We start from the raw sequence: 15,054 nt of genomic DNA, 5'->3' as shown, positions 1-15,054 counted from the left end.
TCACCACCTTTTCACTGTGCATAAACTGTTCTAATTTTGCCACGTATCAAATCGGAGCCCAGGCTCCCCTAAAGAACGTGAAACGCCAGGTGTGGCTCTGGGACGGGCTGATGGCGTCGCAGGCTCGCCCCGCGTCAGATGCTGCGGGAAGCACTTGCCTGCGACGTTCTGTCTTTGCCAGAACCTTACAGGATGAGGACGGTGTTAGGATCCTGGTCTACGTGTAGAAAACCCACAGCTTGCAGAGGCCACAACACATGTCTGAGGATAAACGGCACTCTTGACCTTGGTCGGGCTGTCTTGCCATCCGTGGAAGTCTGGCAGCAAAACCACGGCTGCCTCACTTGGGGGCCTGCTGTGTTTTCTAGATTTTAGAGTCTTAGTTTTTGATAGATGTGTGTCAGTGATGTGTTTCTGTCCAGTGCTGAGTGAAAGGCAAGGAAAGGATCCGGATTCTGACTGGAACCATCTGGTTAGATTCTGGGATAAACTTCCTAGGTCAAGTCTGGAGATGATGTAATCGTACTATTCTAGAGGCAGAAAAAACCATCTCTCACTTCATCCTTTTTTGCAAAAAGGAAACCGAGGCCCAGAGTGGTCTGTAAAGATGTTGGCCAGAGATTTCAAAGAAATAATCTGTAATCAAATATCATCACTTCAACCCCTCCCCTCCGCCCCATCCCCGGGGATCTACTCTCAGTGTCCTGAGGTACCAGCTCCCCCCAGGTGCATCAGCTCCCAGGACCCCCGTGAGGGTCCTCGGATGCGCAGGCGAAGATCCCTCCAGCCTTAAGAGCCTTCCCTTCTCCCCAGTTCCTCCAAGGACCCAGGAATTCTACCAGGTATTATTGTCAGGTTTTGCAATGTTCTACTTCATTATTTTAAATTCCTTCAATGAGTGATGACAAGAACACTGAGAATGTTAAGATCCAACATGTTTACACTTGTATTTGGAAAGAACTAGTGACAAACTGAGGACCAGATTAGCTATTGATTCCATTCTAAAGAATAATTGAAGAGCATAGCCTTGTAGCTTGACTATTCAGAATACGGTGTGAAAATGCTGACCATTTCTGGTTTCTTCTGGGGGCCTTTTATTCGTGGAAAGTCAAACATCACAATAGCGCAGCCTGACCCCCCGCGCTATTACCCCAGGCAACCAAGTGGCCTGCCCGGTCCTGACGCGTGAACGCGTTCACCGGGTGCGGCCGACACCGGCTGTGGGGCTCCCCCCGAAGCGCCCCTGTAGCCCCTGCGATCCCGCTGCAACACTATTATTTCTGAAGACAAGCGCGGCGAGCCTTTACCGATCCTCCACGGCCGTAGCACCGAGCAGGATAAGGTCTTTCTCTATCTGCTCATAGGCTTCTGCTAACTTCCTTTCCCGATCGTGGAGCGCCACTCTGGCGGCCTGCAGCAGCTTATAGATGCCTTCGTATTCTTCCTGCATGAGCCTTTTGTAGGCAACGCACAAGGTCCGAAGCCCCTCCTGCAGGACACAAAGCGGCACTTAACGTAAACTCGAGGGTCACTCTGCTGAATATCACTTCCCAAAGCCTTCCCGACACCCCCCTCCAGCTCGAGTGACTAACCAGAGAACGAGAAGCCAACCCACCCTCAAGGGGCTGGTCTTCTGCAAGTGAAGCGTATCCACCTTAAATATACACAATCATGGTAGATGATAAAGATTTCAAACTAGTAAGCGTGGGAATACAAAATATAAACCAGGGCCGTCGAAAGATAAGACTTGGTTCTTTTATTTTGACAAATGAAGAGTTAACCTTTTTTAGGATAGCAATTAGCAATTTATAGTAAATATCAAGTGATATTTCTTTTTTTGTGTTTTTTTTGGCCACACCACATGGCATGTGGGAACTTAGTTCCCCGACCAGGGATTGAACCCACGCCCCCTGCAGTGGAAGCTCAAAGTCTTAACCACTGGACCGCCAGGGAAGCCCCATCAAGTGATATTTCTAAAGTGACGCTTTACGTGGGGAGTTTGTGTGACACTTTGATCTTATTTGGGTCTCACTGAAGGAAAACCACACGGTTATTGATCAAACCTATCGGGTCCACAGAAGAGGAAAATGAGAACCTAAGACTAATTCTGGACGTCAGGGCGCGCAGGGCACCAGGAAGCTGGGCTCTCAAAGGTGCCACACAGAGCACTTTCACTGCGTCAACAGACGCTTCCTTTGGTCACGATGAAGCAACCATCGCAACGGCCCGACTGGCGACCCTGGACGACCCCCTTCTGCTTCCCTTGTTCCTTCAGCCCCAACTCTACGGATCCCCTGAAATGAGCCAGTCTCCTACATAATCAGTCCAAATTCTGGGAGAACACCGGTTCCTAAGATTTGAAGGGTTTCCACTATATGAATTCTAACGTCCCATCGCTCTCAGGAACGCTTCACATCTTCCATGTTTTCTCCGACCTCCAGATGTAGCCAAGGGACACGATCACGGTCGGGTTAACAGCTCCTCTTGTCCCCCGAGCTCTCGGAAGCCTGAAGGCGGGAAGGGAGTCCCCGGGAAGGAGCAGGACAAAAGCAGCATCTGTGTGTCCGAGGCTCTGGGAAGGCACTGAGCTCTGTGACCGCCCACCATCCAGACGCCGAGTCCCGTCCCAGGGGAGCAAGCAAGCAGCCCGCTCGCCTCTCTGAGAAGGCAGGTCCCCCTCCGCCCCCGAGCTGTGAAAGCGCAGAGATGTCCTTCCCCTGCATCCTTCCCGGGTCCACGCCCCGCCCACTTCGCTGCCCTCCTGTCTGTCTCCTTTGTGGGGTGGGAGCTCTCAGGCCGCTGGCACTGTCTCACTTCACCCCCGACTCCTTGGCACACAATAATAACTCAGTGACTTCTGCTAAAAAGAGTGGTTGAAGTTGGATCAGAAGTATCCACGGTGATCAAGGTACAGATCGGAGACATGAGCTCGAGCTACAGAATGGATCCTCTGACTTCTCCTAAGAGGTGAAACGCACAGGATATATGTGTATGACTTCATTCTACGCCAGAAAAACTGCACGATAAGAAAGAGGTTTTACGAGGATAGTAATTCAGAGCTGTCCCAGAACATAGAGCTGGTGTGAACGGTCAGCAGAAACTTCAGAAATAAATAGAACCTTGCCTTTAAAAGCAGCTATGGGGCTTCCCCTTGTGGAAACATGGAGTAGAGATACTTTTCTCTATTCTTCCTGCAAAGTATTACTAAAACCCTGGACACTGTATATAAAACAATACTGATATACAAAGCCAGACAAATACACCACAGGGAAAGAAAATTACAGAACGTTATCCCTTACAAACATATATGCAAAAATCCTCAACCAAATTTTAGTAAACTGAATCTGACAGTATGTCCGAAGGATTATATACATGACCAAGAGGGATTTATCCCAGCGATGCAAGGGGGATTCAACATATGAGAACCAATCGATGTAATATATGACATAAATAGAACACAGGAGAAAAACTCACATGATCATCTCAACAGATGCCAAAAAGCATCTGACAAAGCCCGACAGCTTTTCATGATAAAACCACTCAGTAAACTAGGATAGAAGGGAACTTCCTCAACCTGATAAAAGCCATATATGCAAACTCACAGCCAGCATCATACTCAACGGGGGGAGGTGGAAAACCTTCTCCCTAAGAGCAGGCAGAAGACAAGGATGGCTGCCTCTGCCACTTCCATTCAACATGGCGCCAGAGGTCTTAACCAGAGCAATCAGGCAAGAAAAAAAAAGGTATCAAGTTGGAAAGGAAGAAATAAAGTTAGTTCTGTTCTTAGATGATAGGATCTTATATGTAGAAAACTCTAAGGATTCCACCACCAAAAAAAAAAAAAAAAAAAAAATGGTTGGAACTAAAAGACGAATTCAGTAAAGGTGCAGAATTCAAAGTCAACACACAAAAAGCGGCTGCATTTCTACACGCTAACTATGAACAATCCAAAAGGGAAATTAAGAAAACAAGACCATTTACAGTAGCATCAGAAAGAATAAAATACCCGAGAATGAGTTAAACCATGGAGGTGAAAGCTTCATAGACTGAAAACTACAATACGTTGCTGAAAGAAATCACAGAAGATCTAAGTAAATGGACAGGCATCCTGTGTTCACAGATTGCAAGACTTAATATCCCACGATGACGACACCACCCAAAGTGATCTACAGGTTCAGAACAACGCCCATCACAACTCCAATGGCATTCTCGTGGGAATGGGAAAACCCACCTGAAATTCATGGGGAATCTCAAGCGACGCAGAGTAGACCACAATCTTGTAAAAGGACGAGGCTGGAGGACGGACTCACGTTTCCTGGTTTCAAAACTCACCGGAGAGGGACAAGTAACCAAAACGGGGTGGTCCTAGCGTAAAGACAGACATAGACCAACGCAACAGAACCGAGAGCTCAAACATGAACAGCTGCACATGTGGCCCAATGATTTTTGACAGGGATGCCAAGACCATCCAACAGGGAAAGAACAGTCTTGTGCAACCAACGGTCCTGACACAAGCAGCCATCCATATGTGACAGAGTGAAGCTGGACCCTTACCTGTCCCACACACGCAAAATTAACCCTAAATGGATCAAAGGCCTGAATGTAAGTGCTGCCTTATAGAGCTCTCAGAAAAACACAGGGACAAATGAGGACCTTGGGTTTGACAGCAGTTTCTTAAATACGACACTAAAAGCACAGGCCACAACAAAAAAGTAAATTGGACTTGATTAAAATCAAAAGCTTTTGTGCATCAAAGGATACTACCAAGAGAGTGACAGACAACCTACAGACTGGGAGAAAATGTTTGCAATTCATACATCTGATAAGGTGTTAGTATTCTGAATATATAAAGAACTCCTACAATTCAACAAGAAATAAAACCTGATTAAAAAATGGGCAAAAACCCTGAATAAGCATTTGTGCAAAGAAGATACAAATGGTCCATAAGCACCTAAAAAGGTGCTCAACACCTTCAGTCATTAGGGAAATGCAAACAAAAACCATGAGTTACCACTTCACACCTAACCAGGGTGACTAGTTAACAAAAATGGAAAATAACAAGTGCTGGCGAATAGGTGGAGGAACTGACACCCTCACGCACGGCTGGTGGGGCTGCGACGCGGTGCAGCCTCTGGGGAACAGTCTGGCATTTCCTTAGAAAGTGAAACATATTGGAATTACCAGGTGACCCAGCCATCCCAGTCCTAGGTACACAATCAAAGGAACTCAGACAGATACGAGCGCACCCATGTTCACAGCAGCATCGTTCCCAGTGGCCAAAAGGTGGAAACAACCCAAGCGCCCACCAACAGACGACGGATAAACACAGTGTGGCACATACAGCGCGTCCACACGATGGAATATTTTTCAGCCACAAAATGGAACGAAGTTCTGATGATGTAAGAACTCGGATGAGCCTAGAACAGACTGAGCACTCACTTCAGAACAAAACGCGAGAAGAAAACCAAACAGGTCACAAGGGAAAGCATTAGCCGCCAATCACTGGAAGTCCTCAGGATAAAGATCTATTTTCTTCAAGACCGTCACAACGTGCTTGTCATTCTGGACGCCCTCCCCCCCAAACACCAGCGGAGGGCTGTGGAGGGTGGTGTCCGCCCGAGGGCACGTGGCCAGGCTTCCCACGGCGCGCGCACGTGGCACCCAGCAGGAACGTGCCCCCCACGAGGGAGAAGAGGCGTGAGGCCGCCGCCCGCATCTCACCACTGCGTTGCGCTCCACTCTGGATCGGATCTGGTCCACCTTGCCTTCTATCACTCGGGGAAATATTGAGGAATCTGCTCCTTTGCAAAACAGATAAATTTCTCCTAGAAAACGAGGAAAGAAGATTTTCATTTAATCACTCTATGGGGAAGGCTAAATTATTTTTCAAATGACGCTTTTATTAAAAACAAAACCAGGGGTACCAGCGCTGAGACTGTCGTGGAGATGTCGACTGACCGGTTAACCTGTAAGATCAGGAAAACGTCAAAGCCACAGACCCCCCCACAAAGCCTCGTTTTATTCCGACAAGCCCAGAATCTCAGGAAAGTCAGGAACCAGGAACGAAACTGGCTCCTGGGCGTCCTTCATCCTGTCACTTCCGCCTGCTCCCTGGCAAGGATGTGAGTGAGGGACGAATGCCCTCGGGACCAGGGAGGGGTACGGACGCAGAGGGCGTGGCCGACCCCAAATGGGGTAACAAGCTGCTGGGACACTGGGCGTGACCAAGAGTGGCGAGAAGCATCTGTCGAACGATTCTCCCCACACCTACTGCCCCGGTCACTTCACACGTGTCAGTGCTGGGGGTGCACGCTCCTCCCCCCTCGAGGTGAAAGGTTTTCCCTTCCAGACGGGTTGGGAAGCTCTCAGCTCAGAAAGAACTGCGCGCGCCCACGCTGACCGCTGGCACCGGGGCTCCTCTTTCTCGAGGACTCTTCTGGCCTGCAAACCACGTGGCTCTCTGCTGTGGAAGCACCGGGGGGCTTGTCACAGCGGCTGCAGGGCCAGAGAGGGGGCACTGCCGCTGGAACCGGGTTCTGTTCAGCACTTGTCATCAGACAGAAATCACGAACACTGAGCCCCGGCCTGGGGTGGGTACCTGGAAACCCTAGACGCTGACGGCCCGCAGGAAGGAAACCCGGGAGCCAAACCCAGAGCACCAGGAGAGGCCGGGAGGAGGGGGCACAGTGCTGGGGCGAGGGCTGGGGTGCCAGAACCGGTGGTCCACACGGGGATCTGGACAAGGGCCCGTGAACTCAGGGGCCGCATCGGAGCCCACTGTGGGTGGCTCTGTCCTTGGTCCCAGAAAGAACTATCTTCTGCAACATACAGAGCGAAACACTTAAAACACGGCCCGGTTCACGCTCACGGGAGTCCTGGAGTTAAACCCAGGGCAACGTCAACCTACGGCCAGGAAGGACGGTGTCTGCAGTGTGTGTCGCAGGCGTGCGGAGGGGACACGTGGGGCTGAGCGGGGAAAGAGGCGGCCGCACGGCCGCCGCCCCCAGTGGGAATCTGAGCAGTGAGTCCAATCCCCAGGAGAAGCCCGCACACCCTCAGGCCGTGACCCGAGAGTCCTGGTCACACGCCCGCCAGCCTGACGGCAGAGTCCGTGCCCGGCACCAGCCGTGATTTCTAGGCAATGCTGTACGTACGGCACCAGATATAGGATAAAACAAGTTTCGTGGTCCAGACAATTCTGAGTGCTGATACCTTCTTGAACAGTAATTCCTTTTCTAGAAAAATCACAGGTGACTCCAAGTAATGGCCTGTGAATGACTTAAATTTTCTCCTGTCTCAACCTGTCATCCCTCTGTACCCGCCGTAGACGTGGGCCGTGTTCAGCCTAAAGACTCTGTCAAGCGGAGCCTCTGACGTGAAAACATCTGGAGTGGAAGGCGACGTTTAACTTGCAAAGGACAAGAGCAGAGACTGTTGGGCCCCAGCTGCAGACCTGCTTTTCCAGTTTTGTAAACGAGTAAGAAGTTAGAACTCCAGAGCAGTGCAAACACACAGGTGAGGTGACCGCGGCCCACGCCAAGCGCCGTGGGACCCGGGTGGCTCCACGGCTGCAGTGGCTTCTCGGGGAGAATCCTCAGAAGCTCAGGGCTGCAGGGGCTCCGGTCTCCGTCCCGCCCACGAGGCTGGAAATCAGTGCCTTTAGGGTCATCTCCGGGCAGGTATTACTACTTAGAGAACAACTTGTTTAGTTAAATATTCAACGTCTCTGAGAATTCACTGCTGCCTTGCGGGGTTCTGATGGCCCGGCCTCTCCCCTCCAGGAAGGGGTTTCTAGCGGCGCGAGCGCCGAGGATGTAAGTCCTTCACGTGACCCAGCTGCAGCTCCAGGCCGAGCCACGCTCCTTCTGACGGGAAGTGTCGCTGTTCGTGAAGATTCCACGGTCCACACCTCGGTTCCTGCGCTGTGCGGGGCGGGTCAGGAGAATGTGCAGAGGGGGAGAAGATGGTGTGTGACCAGCTGGCGCACTGCTTCCTGAGGCTGTGGCCACGACTGCCGGCTCACGGACTGTCTCGAGCATGAGCCACGTTTGTATCGGGGAAAGTCACAAGAGACAAAGACGGATGGTGGGACCTTGCACAGTTGAACGCCTTCGTCCTGGATGGACCCCAGCGCTGGCCAGCGCACAGCAGAGGGGGCACCCGCCCAGGGGACTCGTCTCCACACACGACGGGCCGTGTGCTTCCCGTGTCCTGCTGCCCCCGTGGCCACGTGTCCGGGGCAGCATTTACATAAAGACTTGGCGCCCACGGCGCTCACTGGCGCAAGGCTCGTCGGTGGGGACCCCACGTCTGACGGCCTGCTTCGCGGGCAAGGGAGCCACGCGGTCTGAGTGCGAGCTCTGAGATGCCCAAGCGCTGCAGCTCGCGGAGCGCGGTTCACAGGGCCTGGCTGAAAGATGGGCCTTCAGCCCCATGTCCTCAACCGGCTTGGGAGACAAAACAAGGCATTTCCGGTTCCATCGAAAGAGGCTCAAGCAGCCCTGTTACGGGAACTCACTTTGTGGAAAGGAAATCCGCTCGAGCTGAGTGTGAGGACGCTGCTGACGCAGAGCTCTCCAGGCCATACCTGAGGCCGGGTCTGCAGGTTCAGGGCAGCAGCTTGGTTTCACTGCTCTCCAGGCAAGTTTCCAAAGAGAAAAACATAGCCTAGCGCGGTCTCGTTTTAAGAAACGAGAAAGAGTAAGATGCCTTGTCTCTTGGTAAGATGCCACTTGCAAACACGTTAGCAAACTGAACCCAGAAGCATTCACCGAACGCTCGGCAGCGCTGTGCTGGGCACACTGCTGAGTAAGTGTGGCTCTGCATTCAGGACATCTGCAGCCCCGCGAGGGCAGGAGGAAACCAGGAAGGCTTCCTACAGGTGGCCGTGGAGATGTCCTGGGAGAGCTGCACATGAGTAACAGGGCCTCCAGGTGGAAAAGCCCTGCCAGGTAGAGGGCCTCCAGGTGGAAAAGCCCTGCCAGGTAGAGGCCCTCCAGGTGGAAAAGCCCTGCCAGGTAGAGGGCCTCCAGGTGGAAAAGCCCGGGTGGTGTACCCTAGGGGGCGGCCTGGGAAGGAAAGCTGGGAGGCAGCTCAGGGCCTCCATGAGAAGAGCTGGAGGGGCGGCTGCCTGTTTCCATCAAGGACCCGAGCCCAGGAGGCCCGGCAGAGACAGCGAGCACACGAGGGCTCGAGAAGGATGGGGTCGCAGACGCCTGGGCGGGGCCTGCAGGTGGGGACCCAGGAGACAGGCTGCACAGTGTGCGTAAACTGAGGGGAGTTCAGAGCCCCGGGGATGAGTCACAGGACTTTCCCTCGGGGGGGAAAACCAGAGGTGACAACCTCAGCTGAAGATGCTCGGGGACAAACGGGGCGTGAGGTTGAGGGGTTAGTGGTGGTTTATCCATGCTTTAAACAAAGAGAGTAAACAGTTACATCCTTAAAGCTCCCACAGAATTGAGGCATCAGAGTGAAACACAGTCACACTGCATCATTTAAGAAACCAAAGGGAAGGAAATCCCTACCTGCAGCAGATTTGACAATCACACTCATCCTCCTTCTTACTGAGTCAAAGCTCAAAATCTCCAGCAGTTCGAACCTGGAAAAGAGGTTGAAGCACTGCTTTTACTGTCATCCGGCTCCACGTCTCGCTACATCGGGGTGACTACCGGCCCACCCCTGCGTGCTTCACGATCCCTAAAGAGCAAGGGGGGTGTCAGCCTAGGTGGCTGTGAGGCTGCGCCGGCCCCGCTGGCCCACAAGCTGGCTCCCGGGGGGCCCGGAGCACCGAGCGGCGGTTACGGTCTCAGGGGCGCTCACTTGCCTTTCCAGCTGGAAACCAGAAGCCGGACAGCAACGTCACTGCCCTCCCAGGGGTGACCCCATGGCGCCCAGAGGCCCCGAGCGCTTGCGGGAGGAGCCCCAGCTGACCTGGCGGGCCTAGGGCCCAGCAGCCGTTCTGGAGTCGAGGGGCTCACACCTCCGCAGCCTGGGGGTTTATTGTTCTTAAGAGCAAAAATGTAAAATCCAGCTCTTTTGAGACCATCACCACCAAATCTCACATTATTTACCACGTGAGCTGTACCCATAACTGCCCATTGATGTTTATTTAGCAAGGAGAGGTGGATGGCCCCATCCTCTGAATCAAAATCAAAGCAGTTTTAGACTAGATGGTCCCCAAGAGTCGATATGGAAAGTGAAACATCCCCCGTCCATCTGGTCCCTCCAAGGCTACCGCTCAGTGTTTCTATAGGACCCCGAGCTCCACGGCCTGGGGACCTGCTCTGAGAACACAGGATTCCAGGGCCACTTCCGGGGGAAGGGCTTACGTTGGCCCTCTCGTGGGGAGTCAGAGCTCGGCCTTGGGGGTGTCAGAACGTACTAGAAGCTTTGTCAACTCCTGCAGTAAAACTGACAATGTGTGGCTTAACCCCAGCCTGTCTGAGGGCACACCACCACCCAGCTTCTCCAGGCGTTTCGGTGACATTCTTGGTGTTGTTACTGAGAAGAGGGAGAACGAGTTATGGAAGGAGTGCGGAGAACTTGGTATTTTCTCCAGTGAAGGAGCTCTGTAAAGACGACCCTGTCTGCCGTCCCAACCAGGCAGGTCTCACCTCTCGATGTCATTGTCCCTGTTCCGGAGCTCCATGTAATTCTCCTTCAGCCTCAGGTACGTGAAGCCCAACCTGCAGAGGAGAAGACACAGCTGGGAGTTCATGTGGACCCGGATGGCCCTCTTTCGTAGCATGTTTCCATTTTACACTTTGGGAAAGCTCTCCTTTCGAAAAAGAAATGCTTCCAGAAAAAGAGGCTGTAAACTGCATTGTAAAGTCGGGAAATTATAGCACTGTCTCAGAACGTTCTCCAAGAGCCCAGGGAATGTCGACTTACCCGACCGTCTGGCGCACCACACGCAATTAGCTGCCTTCTTACTGGAGGGTATGGACGGCAGCAGGTCTGAGGATTGGTCCCTGTCTCTACTGATCAGTGCCTACAGGTTGGTACCATGTCAGAATTGGAAGGACTCTGGGAGCCCATCAATCTCCAGACAGACACTCCACTTTACTGATGAGGAAACTAGAGCCCCGTTCAACCAACGGGCGACGGGCCACTTCATCTGTAACGCCCCCTCCTGCACCAGCACGTGTGAGGGCTCTGCCCATGTGGGCCCAGGCTGGGAAGGGAAAGAGCAAACGGGCCTGGCTTCTGGACTCAAGGAGCTTCCAGGACGTGAAGGTGGAGACATACACGAACACGGCAACAGCCCTAATCGTATTAGGAAGACACTATGGGACCATGGGGACAGGGTCCCGCTGACCCGGCAGGAGCTGGCAGGCTGAAGGAGAGGCTGCTTGGAGGGTGATCTCTATGACTGAATGTCGGGGTGGAGAGGTCCCGCACCGCCCTCGCATCAGGGACCAGAGACGCACCTCTGGATGCCTTCGACCAGAGCCACCTCGTCAGGCGAGGACGAGATGTACGCGCAGCGCTTCCCTGAATCCGGCGACTTCCTGGGCCCGTCCACCTCGTCGTCGTCCTTCACCTGGATGGTGTGGCACAGACAGACGGCCCGGAAAAACAGCTCTTCCCTCTCCTACAAATGCAGCACAAACCCACAACTCTATGCCGCACCCACTCAAAACAAGGAGACCAAACAGAGGACGGTAAACAACAGCGCCGGGCCTGCAGCCCTGGGGGTCAGGGAGTCTTAGTTCCACCTCTGGCGGTGGCAGCGGAGTCCGGCTGCCTTTCCTCCGCTCTCGCGGTCCAGACGAAAACGGACACGGACCTCAGGGAGGCCGTGGGTTCAAGGCCACAAGAAGAGACGGGCCTGCGATCCCTGGGTTCCCGGAAGCCGTCCCGCGCCCTGGGGTGTGACCGAAACTGAGGGGGCCAAGAAGGGCTGGGCTGGCCTCGCGCAGGCCAGGTGGGCAGCTGAGGCAGGTGCGACGCCCCGCAAGGCCACAGACCACCGGGCCCTCCCCCGAGGCTCGGGGATGAAGAGGCCGTTTCTGCACCACCAGAGGCACGCGCGCACCGGCTCCCAAGAGGCCGCTGAAGCAGAGCTGACTCAGGCCCCCTCAGTCCCCTGGGGCTCCATGCAGGCCACCAAAGCTTCCGGAACGGTCTCCTGGGCGACTGCCGCCGAGGGTCACGGCCCTCCTGGAGCCACAGAGCCAGTGTGTGCGTGTGTGCGTGTGTGTGTGTGTGTGTGTGCAGGTGTGTGTCCGTGTCCATGTGTGAGCGTGTATGTATGTGTGAGCACGTGTGTGCCTTGTGGCTGTGTGCAGGTGTGTGTCTGCGTCTGAGCACGTGTGTGCCTTGTGTGTGTGCAGGTGTGTGTCCATATGTCTGTGTGCAGATGTGTGTGTCTGTGAGCATGTGTGTGTGCGCCCGTGTCTGTGTGTCTGTGAGCACGTGTGTGCCTGTGTCTGTGTGTCTGTGAGCACGTGTGTGCCCGTGTCTGTGTGTGTGTGTGCCCGTGTCTGTGTGCGAGTGTGTGTGTGTGTGTGCGTGTGTGAGCACTCATGGTCTGCAGGGCCCTCTAGTCTCAGCCCACGGTTTCCCCACCTGGCCACGTGAAGATAGCTGCCCCAACCCTGACGTGACGGCCAGATGCACCTGGGGACGCCTGTGCAGATGGGGACACTCACAGCTCTTGCCCCCCCGAGTCGCCGGAGGGCAGCATCTGTCCTGGACCCCAGGACAGGAGGTGCCCCTGGTCCCTCGCGTGACCCGCCCGTGGCCAGGTGGCAGCAGGACGCACGGCCAGGAGCACAGCCACCTACCCGCCCGCCGGCGCCCGGGGAGGCGTCAATCATGTCGATGGCAGCGGCGGCGGGGAGCACCTGTCCGTTGCAGACGGCGTGCGGCACGTACACGTGGCCCTCCACACAGCACTCCTTGAACTCCATGTTGTTCTCGGTGAGGGTGCCCGTCTTGTCCGTGAACACATACTCCACCTGTGGACATGACTCGGCTGGGAGCTGCTGCCCCTCGAGGGCCCTCGGACCCCCCAAGGCAGCCTCGTCCGAACGAAGCGATTTCCAAGGCTTTCACCCAACCGCGCTGCCTCCCCGGCCGGACGGTGAGCACACTGGCCGTCCCCGCTCGAAGCTCCGTGCATGCGAGCATCTGGACACAGCCTGGCTCCGGGGGCCGAGGGGGGACTTTCTACACTTTTCTCCTTCCATCTCATAGAAAGACAGAGACGCGGCAGGGGCTGGGGGCTTGGTCCTGGATCCAATCTGACCAAAAAATCAAGGGTACGGGTGGGATGAGCTTATCCCATAAGGCCTGGGAGGTCCAAGCCTGCAGCATTGCTTAAGGGTTGGAAGATGACAGAATTCAAACAAGTCAAGGGACAAAAATCTCTGATAGAAAACTGTGGCAAGTGTGAAAACTACACGGAGTTTTAAACCCTGGATCTCGATGAACTGAAAGAAGGTGGGGATCCCGGACCCTGTGGGCTGTGGGGAACCTCATGAGCTGTGGGGAACACGGGTCCCCCCTGAGCCCCCACCGTCGGCTATCAGAGACCCGCGGGCCCGGGAGGGGGTGGAGGGTCCCGGCGAGTCCCCGCTCCACCCATCCCGCTGGGCTCCCGCTCGCGGGCTCCCACCCGCATGTTCCGTCCGCGGGACACGCTGCAGGGCGGGTACCTGTTACTACGCCCACTTTACAGGTCAAGAGCTGCCAGTGCAGAGCCCAGGCCGCGAGCTGTCAGCCTGGAGCAGGGGTGCAGTGGAGGGGTTCTGAACTCTACACCGCGAGACTGAAACTCAGGTCTCACTCTGCCCACCCTGACGATGATGACCGGGGCTGTGAGGACCGAGGAGATGGGACGGGACAGCCGAGGGCAGCCCCTGTGAGCAGGCTCGCTGCTAACTCTCCCTTGAAACCCAGAATCAGCACCACTTAGAAAGGCCACGATGAGCTTATGGCAGTGAGTTAATGTGATGAGTCTGCACAACTCGTAAACCCAGAGCACCCCGCACTGTCACATAAAGTTAAAAAGCCACTTTGCCGCCCTCTGTGCACGAGCTGAAATGGAAACGTTCCCATCTGACCATCCTGATGACCTGCCTGCGTGATAAGAATCACGTAGCTTCTAGAAACCTGGGGACATAAAAGAGAGGGGCTCAACGGCCAGCCAGTGAGAGAAGACAATTCAGGAGACCTGACCTGTCCTAGCTCTTCGTTTAAATCCGAGGTGTTAACCAGAGGCCCTTCACCCGTTTCCTCGTCAAACATTTCTTCGTCCCAGGTGATGAAGTAGGAGCCGAGGAACTTCTGCATCTCCACGGTGACGTACATGGACACGGGGATGATGTAGTTGAAGAGGACCATGAAGGCGAGGAAGTCCGTGAAGGCTCTGAGGAGCTAAGAGAAGGCGTGTGACCCCGCCGCCCGCCAGCATCACGACGGCTCAAAGTGTGATCCCCCCTGCCGCCCGCCAGCATCACGACGGCTCAAACCTCACAGTCAGTCAGTGAAGGCTCTGAGGAGCTAGAGAAGGCGTGTGACCCCTGCCGCCCGCCAGCATCACGACGGCTCAAAGTGTGATCCCCCCTGCTGCCCGCAGCATCACGACGGCTCAAACCTCAGAGTCAGTCCGTGAAGGCTCTGAGGAGCTAAGAGAAGGCGTGTGACCCCCGCCGCCCGCCAGCATCACGACGGCTCAAACCTCAGTCAGTCAGGCACAGCTTAACAAGTGCTGTTTCTAAACCAAGTGCTTCAAACCCAAAGGTAAAGGCCACTGGGGCAGTGGGGGCCGTCAGCTTTGTCTCCCGCACCCGACTTCAGCACCGTGGCAGGCCTGGGACAGGAGCTGCCCGACATCTGCGCTGCTGGGGGGTGGGGGGCGTGGCGGGGGGTGTGAGTCACACTCAGAGGCAGCGGGGAGCGGGGGTGGGTCTCCAGCTGAGAGCCCGCAGGACGCTGTATACTGTGATTACTGCAAGTTTCCCTCGAGAGTCTGATAAACGACCGAATTTAGGGGTCTGTACAAAGGGTGCTTCTGTATAGTTTTATCCTTATTCTGAGCCATTTGTC

At 54.8% G+C, this 15,054-nt stretch overlaps 1 protein-coding gene across 8 annotated transcripts in view; it reads right to left on the bottom strand.

The window, feature by feature from the left end:
- ATP11A (ATPase phospholipid transporting 11A) overlaps positions 1 to 15,054 on the bottom strand; it is a 115,279-nt gene that overhangs the window by 24,125 nt on the left and 76,100 nt on the right. For 7 of the 8 annotated variants that reach the window (XM_060287738.1, XM_060287740.1, XM_060287739.1 and 4 more), the window contains exons 12-18: positions 14,185 to 14,382; positions 12,789 to 12,962; positions 11,430 to 11,593; positions 10,614 to 10,685; positions 9,525 to 9,598; positions 5,722 to 5,825; positions 1,308 to 1,489 (exon numbers count right to left, since the gene is read on the bottom strand). In XM_060287738.1, the coding sequence (XP_060143721.1) occupies positions 1,308 to 1,489; positions 5,722 to 5,825; positions 9,525 to 9,598; positions 10,614 to 10,685; positions 11,430 to 11,593; positions 12,789 to 12,962; positions 14,185 to 14,382 (968 nt within the window). The remainder of the gene's footprint in view (positions 1 to 1,307; positions 1,490 to 5,721; positions 5,826 to 9,524; positions 9,599 to 10,613; positions 10,686 to 11,429; positions 11,594 to 12,788; positions 12,963 to 14,184; positions 14,383 to 15,054) is intronic. The other variant, XM_060287741.1, reaches the window with a different exon arrangement.

The sequence above is a fragment of the Globicephala melas genome, chromosome 18 (genome assembly GCF_963455315.2).
Source record: "Globicephala melas chromosome 18, mGloMel1.2, whole genome shotgun sequence".
NCBI classification, from domain to species: domain Eukaryota; kingdom Metazoa; phylum Chordata; class Mammalia; order Artiodactyla; family Delphinidae; genus Globicephala; species Globicephala melas.
Note: the sequence above shows the minus strand (reverse complement) of the source record. Positions and strands in the feature narration are given on the sequence as shown.